This window comes from Thalassophryne amazonica, chromosome 5 (genome assembly GCF_902500255.1).
Source record: "Thalassophryne amazonica chromosome 5, fThaAma1.1, whole genome shotgun sequence".
Lineage (NCBI taxonomy): Eukaryota > Metazoa > Chordata > Actinopteri > Batrachoidiformes > Batrachoididae > Thalassophryne > Thalassophryne amazonica.
The window spans coordinates 97,249,875-97,272,044 of record NC_047107.1 but is presented as its reverse complement, the minus strand read 5'-3'; the positions used below and the strand labels follow the sequence as shown (position 1 = coordinate 97,272,044).

Here is a 22,170-nt window from a genome sequence, read left to right as displayed (position 1 = left end):
TAATGGTCAAAAATGTTTGTAAACCTTAAAATCATACATGTTAGTTCCCGCCTGTTCTTTTGAGATGAGCTCCCTTAGAGTAAATCGACAGTTAGTGTGTCTGGTTTAAAGACAGCGTATTCATGCAAATCTTTACTTTCTTTTAAAGTGAAAACACACTTATTGCTAAAAGTTATCGGTAACTTCTGTCAAATTTTTTAGCAGTTTATCCATTTAGCGTTATAAAAGTTAACTTTTCAGCTAGCAGATTAATGGTTATCAAGGCAAACTTTTCGGTTAGCTGTGCCCACCACTGCCTATGAATGACACTCGTGCTGGTCTTTGCCCTAGGTGTAAGATAGGGCCCTAAGATGTCAAACCTGCTCTGAAATAGTGGAGTCTGAAATATTAACACACCAGTCGTGCCAGGTCTGCAGGACAACCAAAGCTATGATTACCGTGATTATCGATGTTTAGCCGAGACGGATCTGATTAATTAGTTTCTTTTTCAAACAAAGGATTGAGCTAGATGTGTGGAAGGATTGGGCAAATTCATCAATCACCCCTCGTAAGAGAATTCTGTCATTCTTACACATTACAAATTAAATGGCCGCACTGGTGTGATGACAAACATCAGAAATAACTTTGGACACACAAGTCATTTGATATACAGCATCATTAGGTCGTACCAGTATTTAAATGACAAAAGTGTTCATTTATTCTAGGGTTTTGTTCTTTATGGAGAAAATTGCTTAATAATCATATAGATTCTGATATTTCTGATTGAGAAATAAATAAATATGACATGACGCACTGCATTTTGTACAGACAGCATGAGCCGTTAAAAATGCTGCACGCGATAGGCACTAATAAATAACGATTTTCAAGATTATTTTGAGGGTAAAGTTGTATTGCAATTGTATTCTCGATGACACATTTCTTAGAATATCACCAGAAACTTTGTATGAGACATATTTGAAGGGTTAAAAAAATAAAATAAAAATAAACCTACTGCGATACTTCACATGGGACCAAAAGTCTTTATATCTCAGTTAGTTTTGGGCAGTGATAAAATGAGCAAGTGTTATTTTTATATGTGTAATTAATGTTGAAGTGAACCAGAGTCCTGAACGAGCTTGCTGACTGAAATGTAATCACGAGACCGGCTCATGACTTTGCAACATGTGATGTTTGCTGCAACTGTGGATTTGACTGAGGTTTCACACACAGAGCAGCATTCTTCAAATGCACCAGATGTTGACTGTGTTCGTTCAGACTGAGCCTGGCAACATGTCAAATCTGTTTTCTTGTCATCCTGTCTCACACACTGCAGTTTTTTTGTCTGTGTCCTTGGGCAAGTTATGCATTTTCAGATAATTAATGCGTGTCCAAGTCACATTTGTGTTGTCAAAAAAACCTAATAAATATATTATAAATAAAATTGATATTTGAATAAGTAAATAGTAGGCTGCTGAGCTGAAGTCATGGATTTGTATATTTCAGAATGATTTCTGCAGTCACTAGATGTTAAGAATGTTTTGCAGGTACACCAAAGACTATTGGATTTAAAGGAAAATGTTCAGTGAATGCAGATTGATGGAAGGTGTGTGAAAAGTGTGAAGTGGAATATTCTTTGTTGTTTATTTTATGGTGAATATCAGTTGTAGACAAAGTGTTTGCTGCAGTAACTATCAATTTATTTATTTATTTTTTTTTAAGCTTAAAGGAAAACTGATTTTTCAATGTAGGCACTAATCTTTAGATGGTGTTTGGGTTCATCTCTTCACTCGGGACAAACATCATACTAACTGATGTAAAATGCATACACTATCATGGTCTAAACAACATACAATGTAAACCTTGGGGGGCAAGCTAAAAACAGCTTGTCGCAAATGAAAAGCCAAAAACATCATTAGAAGTGTCTGGAGACTTGGAAAGTAACTCTACAGAGATATGCATATGCATGTTTACTTCAGTAAGTGAAAATAAATTTGTAAAATAACTGATTTTACAGTTCGTGTCTTACCTTAGCCTTCTTCTGTTTTGGCACTGCACATCTGCACTAAGCCATTGCAAGTCGATTGTCGATGAGGGGTTCTTTCTTGTTGTAAGCAGAAGGAGCTCTTCATTGACAACTGACTTGTAATGTCTTTGTGGACAGCGGCACTGCCAAACTGGAAGGCTGCTAAGCGGCTAACTGTATATGAGTTGTTTTGTAAATTTTCTTTATATTTAGTGAGGTAAACATGCACACGTTTATTTCAGTACAGATCCTCTCTGTGGTACCAGGCAGGTCTAATAATAATAATTTCACCTGTTCTGTGGTTAATAAAAAGCTGCTTATTTTGAGTTTTTTTTATGTTGCCCCATCAGCTTACATTGTGCAGCTGTTTAGCCTATGATGGTGCTGATGTTCTCAATCAATACCGGACCAATCAAAATCATTTTTGGCCTGAGTGAAAAGATGAAACCTAAAACATCCAAAAATAGAGCCCATGTTGAAAAGTCCCAGACTTCCAATTTATTTTGTAGTCATGTGGTCTAATTCATTTGTGACCCCTTGAATGTCCTTCACAATGATTTGTTGTCAAAGCCACTTGTGCTTAAAGTACATCGACAAATGTAGATAATTTTTGTTTACAAAATGAATGTGTAAAATACTGAGCCTTTGAGAACTGTAAATTAAGTCAAAATAACAGGATGATTTTAGTGCATTATGTTTAAATGTCAAGTCAGAAACATAGCTAAAAATAAAATTATTGAAAGTTTATCACTGTACAACATTTGTTCCAACAACAGTTTAACATTCTTTGTTCTTGTTCAATCTGCATGATAATATTGTCCCATAATGCATTAAAATGTTTGGCTGCTGATGTACAAGTCATGTAAAAATCATAAATCACATAAGGGACTTTGCTATCTTGATTGTTACAACAAAACTAATTATACATATAAAAATGTAACCACGTTAATTTTTTTTAATTATATCCCATGATAAATTTGCATTATGTGCCTGCATTATCTTAAAATCATTGCCCCAGTGTGTGAAATAAAATGATATTTTTCTCCAAAATGACCATTTGAAAATGTTAATTTACATTTTTCTTGGTCCAGTGAGACATCGGCATCAATTTGACCAGTTAACGCTTAGTCTAGGCTCGTGTGTCATACATCACACGGACAAAGTGAGGAACCTTGGCATAATTTGTGATCCTTCGTTGTCCTTTGATCTCCACATTAGAAATATTATGAAGACTGCTTTCTTACACCTGTGAAATATAGTGAAGATTCGTCCCATCCTGTCTATGGCTGATGCTGAGACCCTGATTCATGCATTTGTCTCTTCTAGATTGGACAACTGCAATGTTTTATTTTCTGGTTTACCATAGTCCAGCATTAGGGCTCTCCAATTGGTTCAAAATGCTGCAGCCAGAGTTTTGACAGGAAGCAGAAAGTTCGACATTACACCCATTCTGGCATCTCTGCACTGGCTTCCTGTCCCTGTGAGATCAGATTTTAAGGTTCTGCTTCTAACCTATAAAATTATTCATGGACTGGCACCTCCCTACCTAGCTGACCTAATTAAACCTTACATACCGGCCCGGGCTTTGCGTTCTCAGGGTGTCCCTAGGGTGAATAAAAAGTCTACGGGTCACGGAGCTTTCTCTTATCGTGGCCCTGTTCTGTGGAATGATCTCCCTGCATCAATAAAACAGTCAGATTCTGTGGAGACTTTCAAGTCCAGGCTTAAGAAGCACTTATTTTCCCTTTTGTATGGCTAGCATACTGGCATAGTATGTTACTATGCTTTCTAAACAGAGTGGATTGCGGCCTCAACTTTATCTAAATTCTGGGTCTTTTAATGAAGCTTATGGCTAATGGCCAGCGATCACCTTATTATTTCTTCTGTTTTTCTTGTTGCTTAATGCTGATAAATGATAATGTATTTGTTGTCTTTCTGCCGCCTGATTCTGTTTTTTGTTTCTGTTTGAGGTGCAGCTCCATCCAGAGAAGGGAGTGGATGTTTTCTTCTGCACGCCTCCCGTATTGTGCACCAGCATGGACTCCCAAAATTTCCTGTATTCTGTATTATCTATTGTGTCAGTGGTATGGCCCAAGCAGAGGGTCACCCCTTTGAGTCTGGTCTGCTTGAGGTTTCTTCCTTAATCATCGGAGGGAGTTTTTCCTTATTATTGTCGCCATGCTTTGGGGGTTGGTAAGGTTAGACCTTACTTGTGTAGCACCTTGAGGCAACTTTGTTGTGATTTGGCACTATATAAATGAAAATAAATTGAACGTGAAAAAAATTCTTTATTAAGCACAATTATTTAGTGAGACTAATAACAGTTTTTGACAATATCTCTTTAAGTACACAAACTCTAGTTTCATGGTGTTTGTGTGCCTTCTTTTCACATACAACATGACGTGATGGGCAGTGAATATGAAGAGGCAACATCACACATTATGAACAATAGTGAACCAGATCAAACCTGTTTCTAGTTAAATTAGTCAGCTTTAGAAATCCAAACCATCTTTTCTCAAATCCTTTTGTTTGTTCTGTTTTTCTTTTATTCCAAATTGTCTTCACACTATGGGATACTGTTTGCACACTATTGCATGTTCAAATGAGCCCTTGCATTTTTCTGAACTTAAAACTAATTTTCCATGAAAAAAAGTTAAAAACTGAAACATCTAATGTAAAAAAAAAAGTTATTCTTTACTGCTTATGTTTGAAAAGGGTTGTAGTTAAATGTGTAGCAAAATGTCAAAAAAAAAAAAATCCAGTTAAATATTTAATTTGGCATTTAAATAATGAAGTATTTCGCTAAAGTTTTCACTAAAGATTCAGCTTGGTATACTAAATATTTTTCTAAATGCTTACAGGGGGTCGTTTTGACCGTTGGGGTTTTTCTGTAATTATTGTAAGGCTTTTGCCTTACAATATAAAGCACCTTGGGGCAACTGTTTGTTGTGATTTGGCGCTATATAAATAAAATTGATTTGATTTGATTTAAATATTTTGTTACATTCAACCAAATATTACCTAAAATCTAATGTAATTTAAATGTATACTAAATATTTGCATATGAAAAACCTAAATATTTCAGTAAATAACATGCTATATATTTAATAATATAGTTAACATTTTATTTAAAAGTTAAATATGTAACAAAATACATAAATATTTGCGTATACCCTTAATATTTAGTTTAATATTTATATAAACATTTACAAAATATTAAATACAGTACTAGATATTTAATTGAATGTTTTAGGAAAATAATTAAGAATTTGATAAATGTGTTTAAGAATTAAGATCAACATTTAGGATCTTGTTAAAGCTATGGCGTGCAGGGTTTAGGGGTATTTATTAGCAGAAATGGTATATAACATTTATAACCATCCTTTCATTGGTGCATAATTATCTACAACAAACTGATGTGTTTACATGAGCTTAGAGTGATTTCTTCATATCTACATATGAGCAGGCCCCCTCATGGAAGTTGCCATGTTGCACCACCATGTTGATACAGTTGCAGAAAAGGCACATACTTGATCCATCTTTTGCATTTAACAGCGTGGCCAGAAGACTAAAGAAAAAAAAAGCAGAGAAATGAGTGGCTGCTCCCCTATACACGGTCTACTGGTTGCTAGTGCAGACTAACAAGTTTGAAATCCCTCATTTTTTTGTGGAATACAGGATCACAGGAGAAAGCAAGAGAGCATAAATACCCGTCACCAAAGAAGTGAAGATGCAAAGGGAAAACAAAATTGTCTGCAATCTGCAACCTCACCACCAGATGGCACTAAATCCTACACACTGTAGCTTTACATGAGCAGATAAAAATTTTGCAGTATATTTACCAAAACATTTATGTGCACACAATCATTTTTAAACATATGAAAGTAGTAAACAACTTTATTTTACTTTACAATATTTTAATATTTAAATGGATCACAGTTCATGTCATAAAAAAAAAAAAAAACGAGTTGAAAAATATGCAGGCTGAAACTTCTGCTAAATGTCGATAAACTAAACTATTAGTTTGAAGATGCACTCGTTTACAGATATAAAACAGTACCATCAGCAGGCACACCACCTCCTGGCCGGGGCCTCCGCCACCTCGTAGCTGGCAGTAGGGCTGCCGTTGGGTTCAGAGCTCTGCCCCCCGTAGGTGCTCTGTTCCATCCTCTTCATGACCAGGCCCAGCAGGGAGGACACAGCCTTGTCCACATCAACACCCGTCACTGCACTCGTCTCAAAGTAGGGGATGCTGATGAGACGGGACAGAAGAGTGTCTTAGAAATAATTTGAAAAAAATAAATAAAATACAATGGATGAAATAACGAAACGACAGAGGGGTGGATGTTTGTGTTGAGCAGAGATCATTTGTTGTGAAGTGTTTGCTGGGCCCCATCTTACATCCGATGTAAAGCAGCACAGACACAGCACAGCTCAAATACCATTGATTAGTGTCATTTTCCTACTCAGTGGCCACGTTGTTTAGGTCACATTCATCTGTGCACCTAAGAGGGCGTGTTGATCTAAAAATGTGGTGTGGTGGTCAGGTGCAGGGTTGGTGCACTGTACTCCTCTTGCACTCACACACGGGGTCACACATTAGTGCTCTTCATCCTCACAATCACATATCAAACAAACCCCGACTGCCTCAGTTCTGTCACCTTGAGAGTACACATGAAATTACCAACAGGGTAAAAACACAGTGAACGCCCCTACTGGGTTTTTGCATGGTGAAAGTAAACTTAAGACCTTGATCCTTCACTGTAGGTAAAACAATCCCAATTTATGTATTTAACCTGAAATAGCAGTAATAGTGCAGCAGATAAGTGAAACAATCATGCAAATGCTGAAAAAAGCATCAAATTCAGCAGAAATACTCCTTAGACACATCTCTTTGAAAAAAATGATTGGCCACTTGACTTTTCAATCGGTGGTCAGGTAGGGGTCAATTGAAGAATTACACAGAGGTCAAAATTAAAAGATGCTCCAATCATATTGAAAAATATTCCACATTATTTGCCTAATCATAAAGATTCCAAAAAGGTATAGTTTGGACTATCTGTGATTGAATTCTATGGAGTTATGGGATAAAAACAGCAAGAATGGTGACAAAGGTCAGTGTCATTTTGTGCAGGGGTCAAAAGTTAAAGTTGCTCCAATTTTGGTAAAAAGTGATGCAAATTATTGGTTGAGCTAATGGGATTAATAAATGGAATAGTTTTGACAGTGTTGAATGTTTGGTCTCCAAAGTAAAGGTCAAACAAGGTCTATGTCTATTGGATTCTATGACATGTGACATATGTTACCCCGTAACGTGATAAGTAAGGATGATACATGGTCCAAACTATTCCTTTTTAAAACCATGTTAACTCAACTAGTAATTTGCATCGCTTTTTACCAAAATTGGAGCAACTTTAACTTTTGACCCCTGTACAAAATGAAACTGAGCTTTGTCACCATTCTTGCTGTTTTTATCCCGTAACTCCATAGAATTCAGTCACAGATAGTCCAAACTATACCTTTTTGGAATCTTTATGATTAAGTAAATGATGTGGAATATTTTTCAATATGATTGGAGCATCTTTTAATTTTGACCTCTGTGTAATTCTTCAATTGACCCCTACCTGACCACCGATTGAAAATTCAAGTGGCCAATCGTTTTTTTCAAAAGGAGGATTGTCTGAGGAGCATTTCTGCCGAATTTGATGCTTTTATCGCCATTTGCAGGATTCCCCTCTAAATATTCTCTTATCCGCTGCACTATAAAAGTAACTACAGATGAAGCTTTTGTAAAAAAAATGTGAAAACTACACCTGTTTTGTAAAAATACAGTCTACAGACTGTCAGTGTGAAAATACATGTCAGTGAATTATTTCTACATGATGTGCAAAATGCCTCCAGACTAATATTCAAGCATCTAGTTTGTCCAAAATAAGAATGTTACCATGTTAGAAAAGGCCTAATTTTATTTTATGTGCTGACAAAAAATGGCTTTGAAAGAATGATTTATCAATAAAAGTGTATTTTCTAAGAATGTAGGCATTTCAGTACATTGATTGAGACTTTTGTTTGGATTTATCAAATATATACATTTCTAAAATTCACAGAATAAAAGTCTTCATTTGATATGTTACACGACTTTTCTACTGTAATTTTCATTTTTGAGTCCATAGGGACCACATTTTGGGGCTTTCACCAGGTTTTCACCCAAAACACACCCACGATTAATTAGCAGAAGTGACTTATTACAAGCCCTTAATTTGTTGGATGCTCCTCTGTTTCACTTGCATGATGCACCTCAGACTGTGCTAAAGAGCACTGAGAGACGGCCACAAGAGCCAAATCTGTCAACACTCAGATTTTCAGTCGGTGACCCATGAACACAGCAGCACACTGCACTTAACCAAAAAAATGTACAATGCATGGGACAAATAAATAAATAAATAAATAAAACTTGCATCAAATTCAAATGAGTCAATGCTGTAAATTGGAATTAACAAATACAGAATGGATTTAAACAAATACAACAAATAATCACAGGCAGTGTGTGATCTTGAATTGGAATAAATAAATTAAAACTTGATGTCACTGAGCCCAGTGTTGATGTAAACAGCAAAAAGCGATGCCTTATCAAATAATGAGCATTATCTGATTATAAGAAATCAGATTAACACACAGAGATTTCTCCCCAATAGTCCAATTTCTTCGGTACATGTATAACATTAATCTGATTTATTTTGTTATATTACATCTGCATATGTGTTAAAGCAACTGCCACTCGCATTTCCAGAGGTACAGTGGGATGCACTGTTGTCCCACACCATCCTTCATCAGATCACAAAGTTCCATGAATGCTCTCTGAGACATTCTGGAGCTCTCTCTCCACTTGAGCACCACTGTCTCCCACCAGTCCTTACTCCAAACGCGCATCCAGCCGGGTCCCTTACACAAGATGACAGCCCTTGAGAGTCTGTTGTGTGTCCAAAAAAAATTTGCCAGGATGCAGAAACACCTTTCTGTTTAAGTGCTTCAGTCTCTTATGTACTGTTTCAGCATTCTAAAGAGCAAATCTGTTGGCGATCTATGCAGTTTACATGCATATATGCACATACATACTGTGTGTGTATATATGCACATACATACTGTGTGTGTATATACACTCAACAAAAATATAAATGCAACACTTTTGGTTTTGCTCCCATTTTGTATGAGATGAACTCAAAGATCTAAAACTTTTTCCACATACACAATATCATCATTTCCCTCAAATATTGTTCACAAACCAGTCTAAATCTGTGATAGTGAGCACTTCTCCTTTGCTGAGATAATCCATCCCACCTCACAGGTGTGCCATATCAAGATGCTGATTAGACACCATGATTAGTGCACAGGTGTGCCTTAGACTGTCCACAATAAAAGGCCACTCTGAAAGGTGCAGTTTTGTTTTATTGGGGGGGATACCAGTCAGTATCTGGTGTGACCACCATTTGCCTCATGCAGTGCAACACATCTTCGCATAGAGTTGATCAGGTTGTCAATTGTGGCCTGTGGAATGTTGGTCCACTCCTCTTCAATGGCTGTGCGAAGTTGCTGGATATTGGCAGGAACTGGTACACGCTGTCGTATACGCCGGTCCAGAGCATCCCAAACATGCTCAATGGGTGACATGTCCGGTGAGTATGCCGGCCATGCAAGAACTGGGACATTTCAGCTTCCAAAAATTGTGTACAGATCCTTGCAACATGGGGCCGTGCATTATCCTGCTGCAACATGAGGTGATGTTCTTGGATGTATGGCACAACAATGGACCTCAGGATCTCCTCACGGTATCTCTGTGCATTCAAAATGCCATCAATAAAATGCACCTGTGTTCTTCGTCCATAACAGACGCCTGCCCATACCATAACCCCACCGCCACCATGGGCCACTCGATCCACAGCATTGACATCAGAAAACCGCTCACCCACACGACGCCACACACGCTGTCTGCCATCTACCCTGGACAGTGTGAACCGGGATTCATCCATGAAGAGAACACCTCTCCAACGTGCCAAACGCCAGCGAATGTGAGCATTTGCCCACTCAAGTCACTGGAGTCAGGTCGACATCCCGATGAGGACGACGAGCATGCAGATGAGCTTCCCTGAGACGGTTTCTGACAGTTTGTGCAGAAATTCTTTGGTTATGCAAACCGATTGTTTCAGCAGCTGTCCGAGTGGCTGGTCTGAGACGATCTTGGAGGTGAACATGCTGGATGTGGAGGTCCTGGGCTGGTGTGGTTACACGTGGTCTGCGGTTGTGAGGCTGGTTGGATGTACTGCCAAATTCTCTGAAACGCCTTTGGAGAGGGCTTATGGTAGAGAAATGAACATTCAATACACGAGCAACAGCTCTGGTTGACATTCCTACTGTCAGCATGCCAATTGCACGCTCCCTCAAATCTTGCGACATCTGTGGCATTGTGCTGTGTGATAAAACTGCACCTTTCAGAGTGGCCTTTTATTGTGGGCAGTCTAAGACACACCTGTGCACTAATCATGGTGTCTAATCAGCATCTTGATATGGCACACCTGTGAGGTGGGATGGATTATCTCAGAAAAGGAGAAGTGCTCACTATCACAGATTTAGACTGGTTTGTGAACAATATTTGAGGGAAATGGTGATATTGTGTATGTGGAAAAAGTTTTAGATCTTTGAGTTCATCTCATACAAAATGGGAGCAAAACCAAAAGTGTTGCGTTTATATTTTTGTTGAGTGTATATAATATATATATATATATATATATATATATATATATATATATTATATATATATATATATGTATGTATGTATGTATGTACGAGGTCTATTAGAAAAGTATCCGACCTTATTATTTTTTCAAAAACCATATGGATTTGAATCACGTGTGATTACATCAGACATGCTTGAACCCTCGTGGGCATGCCAGAGTTTTTTCACGCCTGTCGGTTACGTCATTCGCCTGTGGGCAGTCTTTGAGTGAGGAGTCGTCCACCCGCTCGTCGATTTTTTTCATTGTTTAGGAATGGCTCAGAGACTGTTGCTTTGTTTGATAAAAATTTTTTCAAAACTGTAAGGCACAACTGAGTGGACACCATTCAATAAATTCAGCTGGTTTTCGGTAAAAATTTTAACGGCTGATGAGAGATTTTGGTCTGGTAGTGTCGCTTTAAGGACGGTCCACGGCGCCTGACGGCGATCTGCGCTTCGAGGCGGCAGCGTCTCGCCGTTTCAAGTTGAAAACTTCCACATTTCAGGCTCTGTTGATGCAGTAAGTCGTCAGAGAACAGAGAACTTTCAGAAGAAGTCGGCATGAGGAGTTTATTCGGACATTCCATTGTTAACGGTCATTTTGTAATGAAAGAACGTGCGGGCAGAGTCGCATGTCGGGCTGGACCCGACCGCGGGGGGTCGCGGCAGGAAAAACACCTCCGTTGGAAATCTTAACGGGCAAGTTGGAACATGCCCAAGCTGTTAAACAATTTCTCAGTTACTCACTTGTTGAAAGCCATTAAAAGCCGCCTGAATTCTACAAATGGTTTTCAACACGGAGGTGTTTTTCCTGTCGCGGCGCACACAGATTTGCCGAGTCGTCACGGAAACGACTCGGCGAATTTGCGCGCACGTCTTTCATTAAAAAAATGTCCTTAAACAGTGGAATGTCCGCATAAATTCCTCATGCCGGCCTCTTCTGAATCTTCTCTGTTCTCTCACAATGTCCTGGGTGAATTAAGCCTTAATTAAGCCGACGACAGCGCCTGGAAGCGCTGCAGGACGTCCCGCTCCGTGGGAAGTCCTTACACCGACAGAAACACCCCATAATCTCTCATCAGCCGTTAAACTTTTCACAGAAAACCATCTTAATTTCTCGAATAGTGTCCACTCGGATATTCCTCACAGGTCCAGAAAAAATTTTGATAAAGCAACGCGCGCCGTCTCGAGCAGCTTGTGAAACAAAGGAATTCAGCCGAGAGGGCGGGACCACATCTCACTCAAGGCCTGCCCACAGGGAAATGATGTCACCGACATGCGTGAAAAACGCATGCGCACAAGGGTTCAAGCATGATTGGTGTAATCGCATGTCATTCAAATCCATATAGTTAAAAAAAAAAATAAAAGGGTCGGTTTATTATCTAAGAGACCTCGTATATATACAAGGTCTATTAGAAAAGTATCCGACCTTATTATTTTTTCAGAAACCATATGGATTTGAATCACGTGTGATTGCGTCAGACAAGCTTGAACCCTCGTGCACGTGTGAGTTTTTCCACGCCTGTCGGTTGCGTCATTCGCCTGTGAGCAGGCTTTGAGTGAGGAGTGGTCCAGCCCCATCGTCGTTGTTTCATTGCCAGGAAATGGTGGAATGATTTGGGCTTTTTTTCCCATCAGAATTTTTTCTTAAACTGTTAGAGACTGGCAGCTGGAAACCATTAGAAAAATTTATCTGGCTTACGGTGAAAATGTTACGGGCTTGGTAGAGAATAAGGAGTGTTACTGTCGCTTTAAGGACGGCTCTCTTGTTAAAAGTGAAATCTGCCGGAAAATGATTGATGTCCAGCTCTTGTGATAACCAGAGAAATGGCAAACGATGGTCACGGATCCAGACAGCCATCTGTTTAGAAATGAAATGGTCGTTCAGCCTGTCGATGGCGGCTTCGGAGCGCGGTGCGCCCCACAGCCGCTAGGGGCCGTCCTTAAAGCGACAGTAATACTCCTTATTCTCTACCAAGCCCGTAACATTTTCACCGAAAGCCAGATAAATTTTTCGAATGGTTTCCAGCTGCCAGTCTCTAACAGTTTAAGAAAAAATTCTGATGGGAAAAAAAGCCCAAATCATTCCGCCATTTCCTGGCAATGAAACAACGATGAGGAGGCTGGACCACTCCTAACTCAAAGCCTGCTCACAGGCGAATGACGCAACCGACAGGCATGGAAAAACTCACGCATGCGCAAGAGGGTTCAAGCTTGTCTGACGCAATCACACGTGATTCAAATCCATATGGTTTTTGAAAAAAATAATAAGGTCGGATACTTTTCTAATAGACATCGTATATATACAGACAGCATGGAACTGTAGTTCCATGCTGTCTGTATGCTGTCTGGAACTACAGTTCCATGCTGTTGCTCCGTTGGTCCTTTCTCCTTTCTCCACTACAAAAGAAGAAATCAGCCTAAGGAACTGAAATCATGTAAACCAGGTTTTTCTGATTATCACATTACTGAAGTGTATGTAAACATGTCCGATCAGATTACTGTTGTCTCCGATAACTCCCAGTTATTGGATTATTCTTGACCCAAGGTTCATTCATTTTGCATTACCTTCAGATCAACTGTTACTGGTGAAGATGCACAGTAAATCATCAAAGTGTGAACTCCAGGAATAAACAGTGGCATTTTTCATGATTCTGGCACCCCAGGAAAGATCAATCAGATCTCCATCAGGGCACCACCAACCCCCTTGGGGTGTGTAGGTCCAGAAATTATTCAGTGATTCACTTTTTCCACATTTTGTTATGTTACAGCCTTATTCCAAACGAGATGAAATTCATTTTTTCCCTCAAAATTCTACACACAACACCCCATAATGACAATGTGAATTTGTTTTTAGATTTTTGCAAATATATATATATATATATATATATATATATATATATATATATATATATATATATATATATATATATATATATATATATATATATCAGTTCAAACCCCAGCCTGACTGTAAAATCATTAAAGGCCCTTGGCCAAGGTTCTTAATCCCCAAATTGCTCCCGGTGTGTCATGAGTGCCTTGCATGGCAGCACTCTGAGATCGGTGTGTGAATGTGAACTGGAGTAAGCAGGTATAGAAAATGGATGGTAGTATTTACTGTTAAAAATACATATTTCTGGCCTGGCACTGATGAGCTCAGTAGAGTTTAATTAACTGTTGGCTTTAAAATTAATTAAGAAAAAAGATTATTTTTTACATGCATAATTATAATATCAAAGTCTGAAAAGTAGGGACAGAACCTAACAAAAAAAGATGGAAAATCCGCACACCAGTATAGAGCTCCCAAAATCTTTTAATTGACTAAAAAAGCAAATGCAACATTTTGACTGTGAGGTCTTCTTCAGGCAATTGTTTTTTAAATTTTTTTCCTAGGGACAGAATCTAAACATGATGCATAGTCTTGAACATGAACATGCCTGACAGAGACATGAGGTGGTCATTCCTTTCTATCAATTCTTGACATTATTTTCCCATATTTTTTCCTGTCTATCTGGAGGACATCTATACATTTTATCCATTTCAGATCAATTTCTGCATGCATATGCAGAATATTCCATCATTTTGAAACTGTCTGGAGAGTAAACCTATGCATCCATGTGTTTAATTTACAATGTGATCAATGTCCAATCACTCTGGAGTTGGAAAAAATATGAAGCCTGTCAGTCAAAACCCTGGGACACTGAATGTCTCCACTCTTAGAATGTAGCCACTCTAGTTGTCCCCATTTTGTATTGTCCTTGCAGATGGGGCCCTAGGTGACCACCTAGATTTCCTGTGGCTATAAATGCTCCCAATAAAGCACAGCAGCATTTTGAATTAGTAATTAGTGGGAAGGTGATGGTCCAGTGGTTAAGTGTTGGGCTTGAGACCAGAGGATCCTCAGTTCAAATCCCAGCCTGACTGGAAAATCACTCTGGGCCCTTGGGCAAGGTCCTTAATCCCCTAGTTGCTCCCGGTGTGTAGTGAGTACCTTGTACGGCAGCACCCTGACATCGGGGTGAATGTGAGGCATTACTGTAAAACGCTTTGAGTGTCTGATGCAGATGGAAAAGCGCTATATAAATGCAGTCCATTTACCATTTACTTCAATCTCATTAACTGATCATTAATGTATGTGAAGTGTGTGAGTTGTTGTGGGGATGGCAGACTGTGTGACTCCCAGAAAGAAGAAGTTCTCCCCTCCACATCAGTAATAACAATGATGCACAAAAGACAAGTAGATGCCTCACCCGTATCTGTCTGCTAGATCTCTGGCCTGTCTGGCATGGACATCCCTCAGGTCCCGGAGCTCTGCCTTGGTGCCCACCAGCACAATGTCTGGGCTATCACAGTATGCATTAGCCTGTAGCTGGCCTGAACTCACAAACACAACAATATTTGTGAACCATGTAATGTTAACAGATAAGAGTAAACATGAAACTACAATTTCACACTTAAGCCCAGATTTTACAGCGCAAAGCTGCAGCGTTAGTTTCCAACAAGCGCATTTTTCAATTTTATGTCCAGCACCAGTGTTCCCTAAATCATGACACATATGCACTCATGTGGGCATGTTCGATGAAATACCATGGAGGTATCTTTGGTGATTAACTTTTGATCAATATAGTTTTAGAGTAAGATGTTTTAATATTGATTAACTGATTTTAAAAGAACTTATCACCAATCACACCAGATCACCTGCTTATCTGATTATATGGTCACACCCTGAATTACAAATAAGAAAAGATGCACGGTCTGTACAGATGATAGGCCTGGACGGTACTTGTTTTAAAAAAATAAAACAACGAACAAACATTTGCAAGTGAGCTTGTCGAAGGATGCAAGGGCTTGTGTCAATATACAGTAGTGTTCAGAATAATAGTAGTGCTATGTGACTAAAAAGATTAATCCAGGTTTTGAGTATATTTCTTATTGTTACATGGGAAACAAGGTACCAGTAGATTCAGTAGATTCTCACAAATCCAACAAGACCAAGCATTCATGATATGCACACTCTTAAGGCTATGAAATTGGGCTATTAGTAAAAACAAAAAAAAGGTAGAAAATGGGGTGTTCACAATAATAGTAGTGTGGCATTCAGTCAGTGAGTTTGTCAATTTTGTGGAACAAAGTGGTGTGAATCAGGTGTCCCCTATTTAAGGATGAAGCCAGCACCTGTTGAACATGCTTTTCTCTTTGAAAGCCTGAGGAAAATGGGACGTTCAAGACATTGTTCAGAAGAACAGCGCAGTTTGATTAAAAAGTTGGAGAGGGGAAAACGTATACGCAGGTGCAAAAAATTATAGGCTGTTCATCTACAATGATCTCCAATGCTTTAAAATGGACAAAAAAAAAAAAAAACCAGAGACGCGTGGAAGAAAATGGAAAACAACCATCAAAATGGATAGAAGAACAACCAGAATGGCAAATGATCAGCTCCAGGATGATCAAAGACAGTCTGGAGTTACCTGTAAGTGCTGTGACAGTTAGAAGACGCCTGTGTGAAGCTAATTTATTTGCAAGAATCCCCCGCAAAGTCCCTCTGTTAAATAAAAGACATGTGCAGAAGAGATTACAATTTGCCAAAGAACACATCAACTGGCCTAAAGAGAAATGGAGAAATATTTTGTGGACTGATGAGAGTAAAATTGTTCTTTTTGGGTCCAAGGGCCACAGACAGTTTGTGAGACGACCACCAAACTCTGAATTCAAGCCACAGTTCACAGTGAAGACAATGAAGCATGCCGGTGCAAGCATCATGATATGGGCATGTTTCTCCTACTATGGTGTTGGGCCTATATATCGCATACCAGGTATCATGGATCAGTTTGGATATGTCAAAATACTTGAGGAGGTCATGTTGCCTTATGCTGAAGAGGACATGCCCCTGAAATGGGTGTTTCAACAAGACAATGACCCCAAGCAAACTAGTAAACGAGCAAAATCTTGGTTCCAAACCAACAAAATTAATGCCTTGCAGATGTGAAGAAATCATGAAAAACTGTGGTTATACAACTAAATACTAGTTTAGTGATTCACAGGATTGCTAAAAAAAGCAGTTTGAACATAATAGTTTTGAGTTTGTAGCGTCAACAGGAGATGCTACTATTATTGTGAACACCCCCTTTTCTAGTTTTTTTTACTAATAGCCCAATTTCATAGCCTTAAGAGTGTGCATATCATGAATGCTTGGTCTTGTTGGATTTGTGAGAATCTACTGAATCTACTGGTACCTTGTTTCCCATGTAACAATAAGAAATATACTCAAAACCTGGATTAATCTTTTTAGTCACATAGCACTACTATTATTCTGAACACTACTGTACATCAAGACGGGTGCCTTAAAACAGTGGGAATGGGTATGTTCAAACACAGCATACATAAATGTACATTTACGGACAGCTATTTCATGTCTTGTTACCATTGTGAAATTGGTGTATCGCACCCCCCCCCCCCCAAAAAAAAAAACACAAGCTGTTCTCTGACTGTAGTTAGCACTTGAACAGACAAACACGGAGTTTTGCTCAGTTGACGCTGATAAACAGAGCAAGCTGCCAAGACAACACATACTCATCCACTTCCTGACATTGAGGAAGCTTTGTTGATTGGTCAAATCAAACATCAGGAGAAAGCCCATGGCATCTCTGAAGAACGCGGTAGTGAGGCTGCGGAACCTGAAAGCACGAATACAGCTTTTATTATTCAACTTATAAATCTAAAAGTTGAAGAAACAAAAACTTAGTTCAAACACCTGAGTTACCTCTCCTGCCCTGCTGTGTCCCAAAGCTGAAGGTGGACCCGGAAATTCCTCTCAGTGGTTCCGCCAGCACCCGTACCTGTGTACACCTACACCAATACCAAAAAAACCTGTTGGTTCTTGTACTGTAATGTGTCCTAAAATAATCCGATACAGCACACCACTCACCACTCTCTTCTCCCTGAAGTCAATGCCCACTGTGGTGGTGAACTTGCGGTTGAACTTCTTGTCTGTGTATCTGTAGAGGAAGGTGGTCTTTCCCACCCCAGAGTCCCCCAAAGCCAGCAGCTTGATCAGATAGTCGTAGTCCCAGTCGGCCATTGTAAATCTGACTGCTCAACCTGCTACAGAGGAGAACCTACTTTACTACAGGCCTAGAAAACTTTGATCTTCAATTAATTCCACAGTTAATTATTTACAGGGTGAATACACTTGAAAAAAGGTGAAATAGTTTCAGTAAGACTGCAGGGTTTAGTAAGCCGTCATAACCCTCCCATTCATTAGGCGCGGATCAGACAGCGGGTCGGGCGCATGACTCAAGCTGTTTCCACATGAGCAAATGCCTCCACAGGAAAACACAGCCTGTTTGGCAGACAAAACTCATCTTATGGACCATTCACTGACATCAGCTTTACAAATTAAAACTGTGTGACAGCTATTACATTATAAACAACATGGGAGTTTGAGTTTTCGAGTCTAATGGTTCAGAGCTGCCCCCCATGCACACAAACAGTTCTGAAGAATCCTTTTATTTGTCATGCAATTTGTCAACAAACATTTTTGGACATGTCAAGTAAATAGCGGTAGTCATGGAACTAGGACACAAACCATAAAACTGGAGTCAGACCCCGGGTGCCTTATTAAAAGAATTGAATTCTGGAGATTGTAACTGAGCAGAACTAGAAAACTAATCTCTTACAGCACAGCAAACAGAAGCAACATGACCACAGAGGACATTGAGACTGTTTTAACTTGACAAAGAGTAATAAAGTACCTTACCAGTTTAGCTGTTCGAAGTGATCATGTTCTTTCAGAGGGGCTTCACTCTGTCACAATTAAATAACACAACCATGATACGCTGGCAACACAAAAATGTGTCTACAGCTTTCACCGGGTGACGTGATCCAGGGAGGAGTTTAAGACCAACAAGAACCAAGCAGGGCAGTGCTCAGACTTTGTTTTCATGAGCAAAAAGGCGCTTTCAGAGGTGGATTGGATCCCTGCTGATGAATGTACGTTTGTGTTTCAATTGAAATTCTCCAAATAAGTACAGGACTTGTGGAGGCTGAAAAGCGTAATCCTTCTTTCAAAACAGTGAGCCGTAAGGCACCGGCTACATTTTATTCTTGTTTGGCCCATTTGTTCTAAGACCTTTTTATTCTATATCTTTTTCTGCAGGGATAATGAGGGGTTGATATGTAGGGATAATCTGGGCGAAATTCAAACAGATTTGGTGTTCATTGTCTAGTTCAAGGACTCAGTCGCAAGACTCACAACCAGAAATCAAACACACTGATCACTGACTTGTGGATATCTGACCTACGTACGATCCTACATGAAATGTAATCAAAATATTTATGACTACGTTTACAGGAGACAACAAAAATGACTTTTTGTTGGTGAGTTTCAACCTGCAATGTTCAGGGGGCTCAAAAGCAAGTAGTATGGTTTCAAATCAATCAAATTGGAATATAAAGCTGCAATTAAACCGTTTTCTACTGATATGGCAACCTCTTTCAGCTGATCTCATTTGCTTGGGGGCAAAACAGTGGAGCCAGATTGGATCCAGATCTTGCTTTGACACAAGTCTGACACCACTGAAGCCACTCCGTATGTGACTGAGAGGAACTCTGAAATATGTAAAATGCTCCATTGACCAGGTGTAATACATTTTCTCAAATGGAAAATCTGGTTTATACAGGCAGAACATGCAATGACAATGTGCACGTTTCAAGCACAATTCAAGGGAGAAGCAATGTAAAAATGAAAAATAAAATAGCCGTTAACTGCTTTTATTGCATTTACTTCCTTTGTCAGACTAATCTGATCAAATTCAAATTAAAATATGTATTTTAATAAATATAGTGTGCTTGGTTTTATTATTGTTATTATATAAGTCTGCCTTTATCATTTCCATTGCTATGGTTATTATACAGTATTTAGCAAACTGTCAGAGTACTGTACATTACTGACATTTAATGATAATGGAGCAACAACATACTGCAGATGATTTTTTTTTACTCCAATGAAATATTGAGGTAATAATCAGCAACAGTGATACAAAACAATTAATGGCAATTACTGTTCTTGTGATGATGACACATACATGATCAAGAATCACAATCAAACATATCTGCTAGCGCTGTTTGAGGATATGACCTGATTAAATTATTAAAGGTTTGTGTGTGTAAAATTGTGCAAACACCTTGGCATTCACAAAAACAAACAAAAAAGTGCATGCTGATTTACAAATAGCACACTGAGGATTCATTCACTATACCCACTTAATCCAATCAAAGGTCACAGGGGGGCTGGAGCCTATCCCAGCAGTCATAGGGTGTGAGGCAGGGTACATCCTGGGCAGAATGCCAGGCCATCACATCGCCACATGTGGACAGACAAATTCATTCAAAACTGCACACACACCTACGGTCAGTTTAGAGTTCCCAACCGGTGTGTTCTGGAAGCAGGAGGAAGCCGGAGCACCCAGAGGGAACCCACACAAAAAATGGAAAGAAAATGCAAACTCCACACAGAAACAACCAGGTAAGTAGTAATCCCATGACTTTCTTGCTGTGAAGCATCAGTGCAAACCACTCAGCCAACATGCCGCCGCACAGAAGCACCTCCAAATGCCCAAAATGGCACAGATTATCCTTTCAGTGCAATTGCCTTCATGAATTTCTAATTTGTTCACCCCAGTGTACAAAATTATGGGTGGGAACATGCAAATGGGTGAGGTTTGCACATGCAACAGGATCTACGGTGCATCCGGAAAGTACTGACAGCGCTTCACTTTGTCCACATTTTATGTTGCAGCCTTATTCCAAAATGGATAAAATTCATGTTTTCCCCTCATTCTTTTATTCACAATACCCCATAATGACAACATGAAAAGTACTTTTTTTGAAATTTTTACAAACTTATTTTAAAAATCCCCCAAAAACTAAGTAATCACATGTACATAAGTATTCACACCCTTTGCTCAATACTTTGTTGATGCACCTTTGGCAGCAATTACAGCCTCACATTTTCTTGAATGAGGACACAAGCTTGGTGCATCTTTGGACAGTTTTGCCCATTCCTCTTTGCAGCACCTCTCAAGCTCCATCAGGTTGGATGGGGAGCGTCAGTGCACAGCCATTTTCAGATCTCTCCAGAGGTGTTCAATAGATTCAGGTCTGGGCTCTGGCTGGGCCACTCAAGGACATTCAGAGTTGTCCTGAAGCCCCTTTGATATCTTGGCTGTGTACTTAGGGTCATTGTCCCGCTCAAAGATGAGCCGCCACCCCAGTCTAAGGTCAAAAGCGCTCTGGAGCAGGTTTTCATTCAGGATGTCTCTATACATTGCTGCGTTCATCTTTCTCTCAATCCTGACTAGTCTCCCAGTGCCTGCTGCTGAAAAACATCCCCACAGCATGATGCTGCCACCACCATGCTTGATGGTGCCTGGTTTCCTCCAAACACAATGCCTGGTATTCACACCAAAGAGTTCAATCTTTGTCTCATCAGACCAGAGAATTTTGTTTCTCTTGGTCTGAAAGTCCTTCAGGTGCCTTTTGACAAACTCCAGGTGGGCTGCTATGTGCCTTTTACTAATGAGTGGCTTCCATCTGGCCACTCTACCATACAGGCCTGATTGGTGGATTGCTCCAGAGATGGTTGTCCTTCTGGAAGGTTCTCCTCTCTCCACAGAGGAATGCTGGAGGTCTGACAAAGTGACCATCAGGTTCTTGGTCACCACCCTAACTAAAGCCCTTCTCACCCAATCGCTCTGTTTAGACGTCTGGCCGACTCTCGGGAGAGCCCTGGTGGATCCGAACTTCTTCCATTTATGGATGATGGAGGCCACTCTGCTTATTGGGACTTTCAAAGCAGCAGAAATATTTCTGTATCCTTCCCCAGGTGCACTGTCAACTGTGGGATGTCATATGTAGACAGGTGTGTGTCTTTACAAATCATGTCCAATCAACTGAATTCACCCCAGGTGGACTCCAATTAAACTGTAGAAACATCTCAAAGATAATCAATGGAAACTGGTTGCACCTGATAAATGCACCAAGCGAGTGGCATCATATTCAAAAAGACTTGAGGCTGTAATTGCTGCCAAAGGTGCATCAACAAAAGTACTGAGCAAAGGGTGTGAATACTTATGTACATGTGATTTCTTAGTTTTGTTTTTTTTTAAGAAATTTGCAAAAAATCTAAAAAAAAAAACAAAAAATTTTTTTTTTCATATTGTCATTATGGGGTATTTTGTGTAGAATTTTGAGGGGAAAAAAAAAAAAAAGAATTTCATCCAGTTTGAAATCAGGCTGTAACATAAAATGCTGTGAATACTTTCCAGATGCACTGCATCAAAGGCAAACCGGAATTTAGCGGGTGCTCGAACGTTAATGGTTAACTGGTCAGTGATCA

At 39.5% G+C, this 22,170-nt stretch overlaps 1 protein-coding gene across 1 annotated transcript; it reads right to left on the bottom strand.

Annotated features, from left to right (window-relative positions):
* Positions 1-4,843: 4,843 nt before the first annotated feature.
* Positions 4,844-18,401, bottom strand: LOC117511003 (ras-related protein Rab-27B-like). Its single transcript, XM_034170936.1, has 5 exons — positions 17,701-18,401; positions 17,536-17,621; positions 17,346-17,449; positions 15,026-15,149; positions 4,844-6,254 (listed from the first exon to the last, which is right to left on the bottom strand). The coding sequence occupies exons 1-5, from the start codon at positions 17,851-17,853 to the stop codon at positions 6,065-6,067; spliced, it is 657 nt and encodes a 218-aa protein (XP_034026827.1). The 5' UTR covers positions 17,854-18,401; the 3' UTR covers positions 4,844-6,064.
* Positions 18,402-22,170: the final 3,769 nt, after the last annotated feature.

What these genes read in the sequence shown, in the direction of transcription:
- LOC117511003 (XM_034170936.1), bottom strand. Translation starts at nt 17,853, where the DNA reads ATGGCCGACTGGGACTACGACTATCTGATCAAGCTGCTGGCTTTGGGG. An exon ending in GACACAGCAGGGCAGGAGAG is followed by an intron (nt 17,450 to 17,535) that starts GTAACTCAGGTG and finishes TCGTGCTTTCAG; the next exon opens with GTTCCGCAGCCTCACTACCG. An exon ending in CAATGTCAGGAAGTGGATGA is followed by an intron (nt 15,150 to 17,345) that starts GTATGTGTTGTC and finishes TTGTGAGTTCAG; the next exon opens with GCCAGCTACAGGCTAATGCA.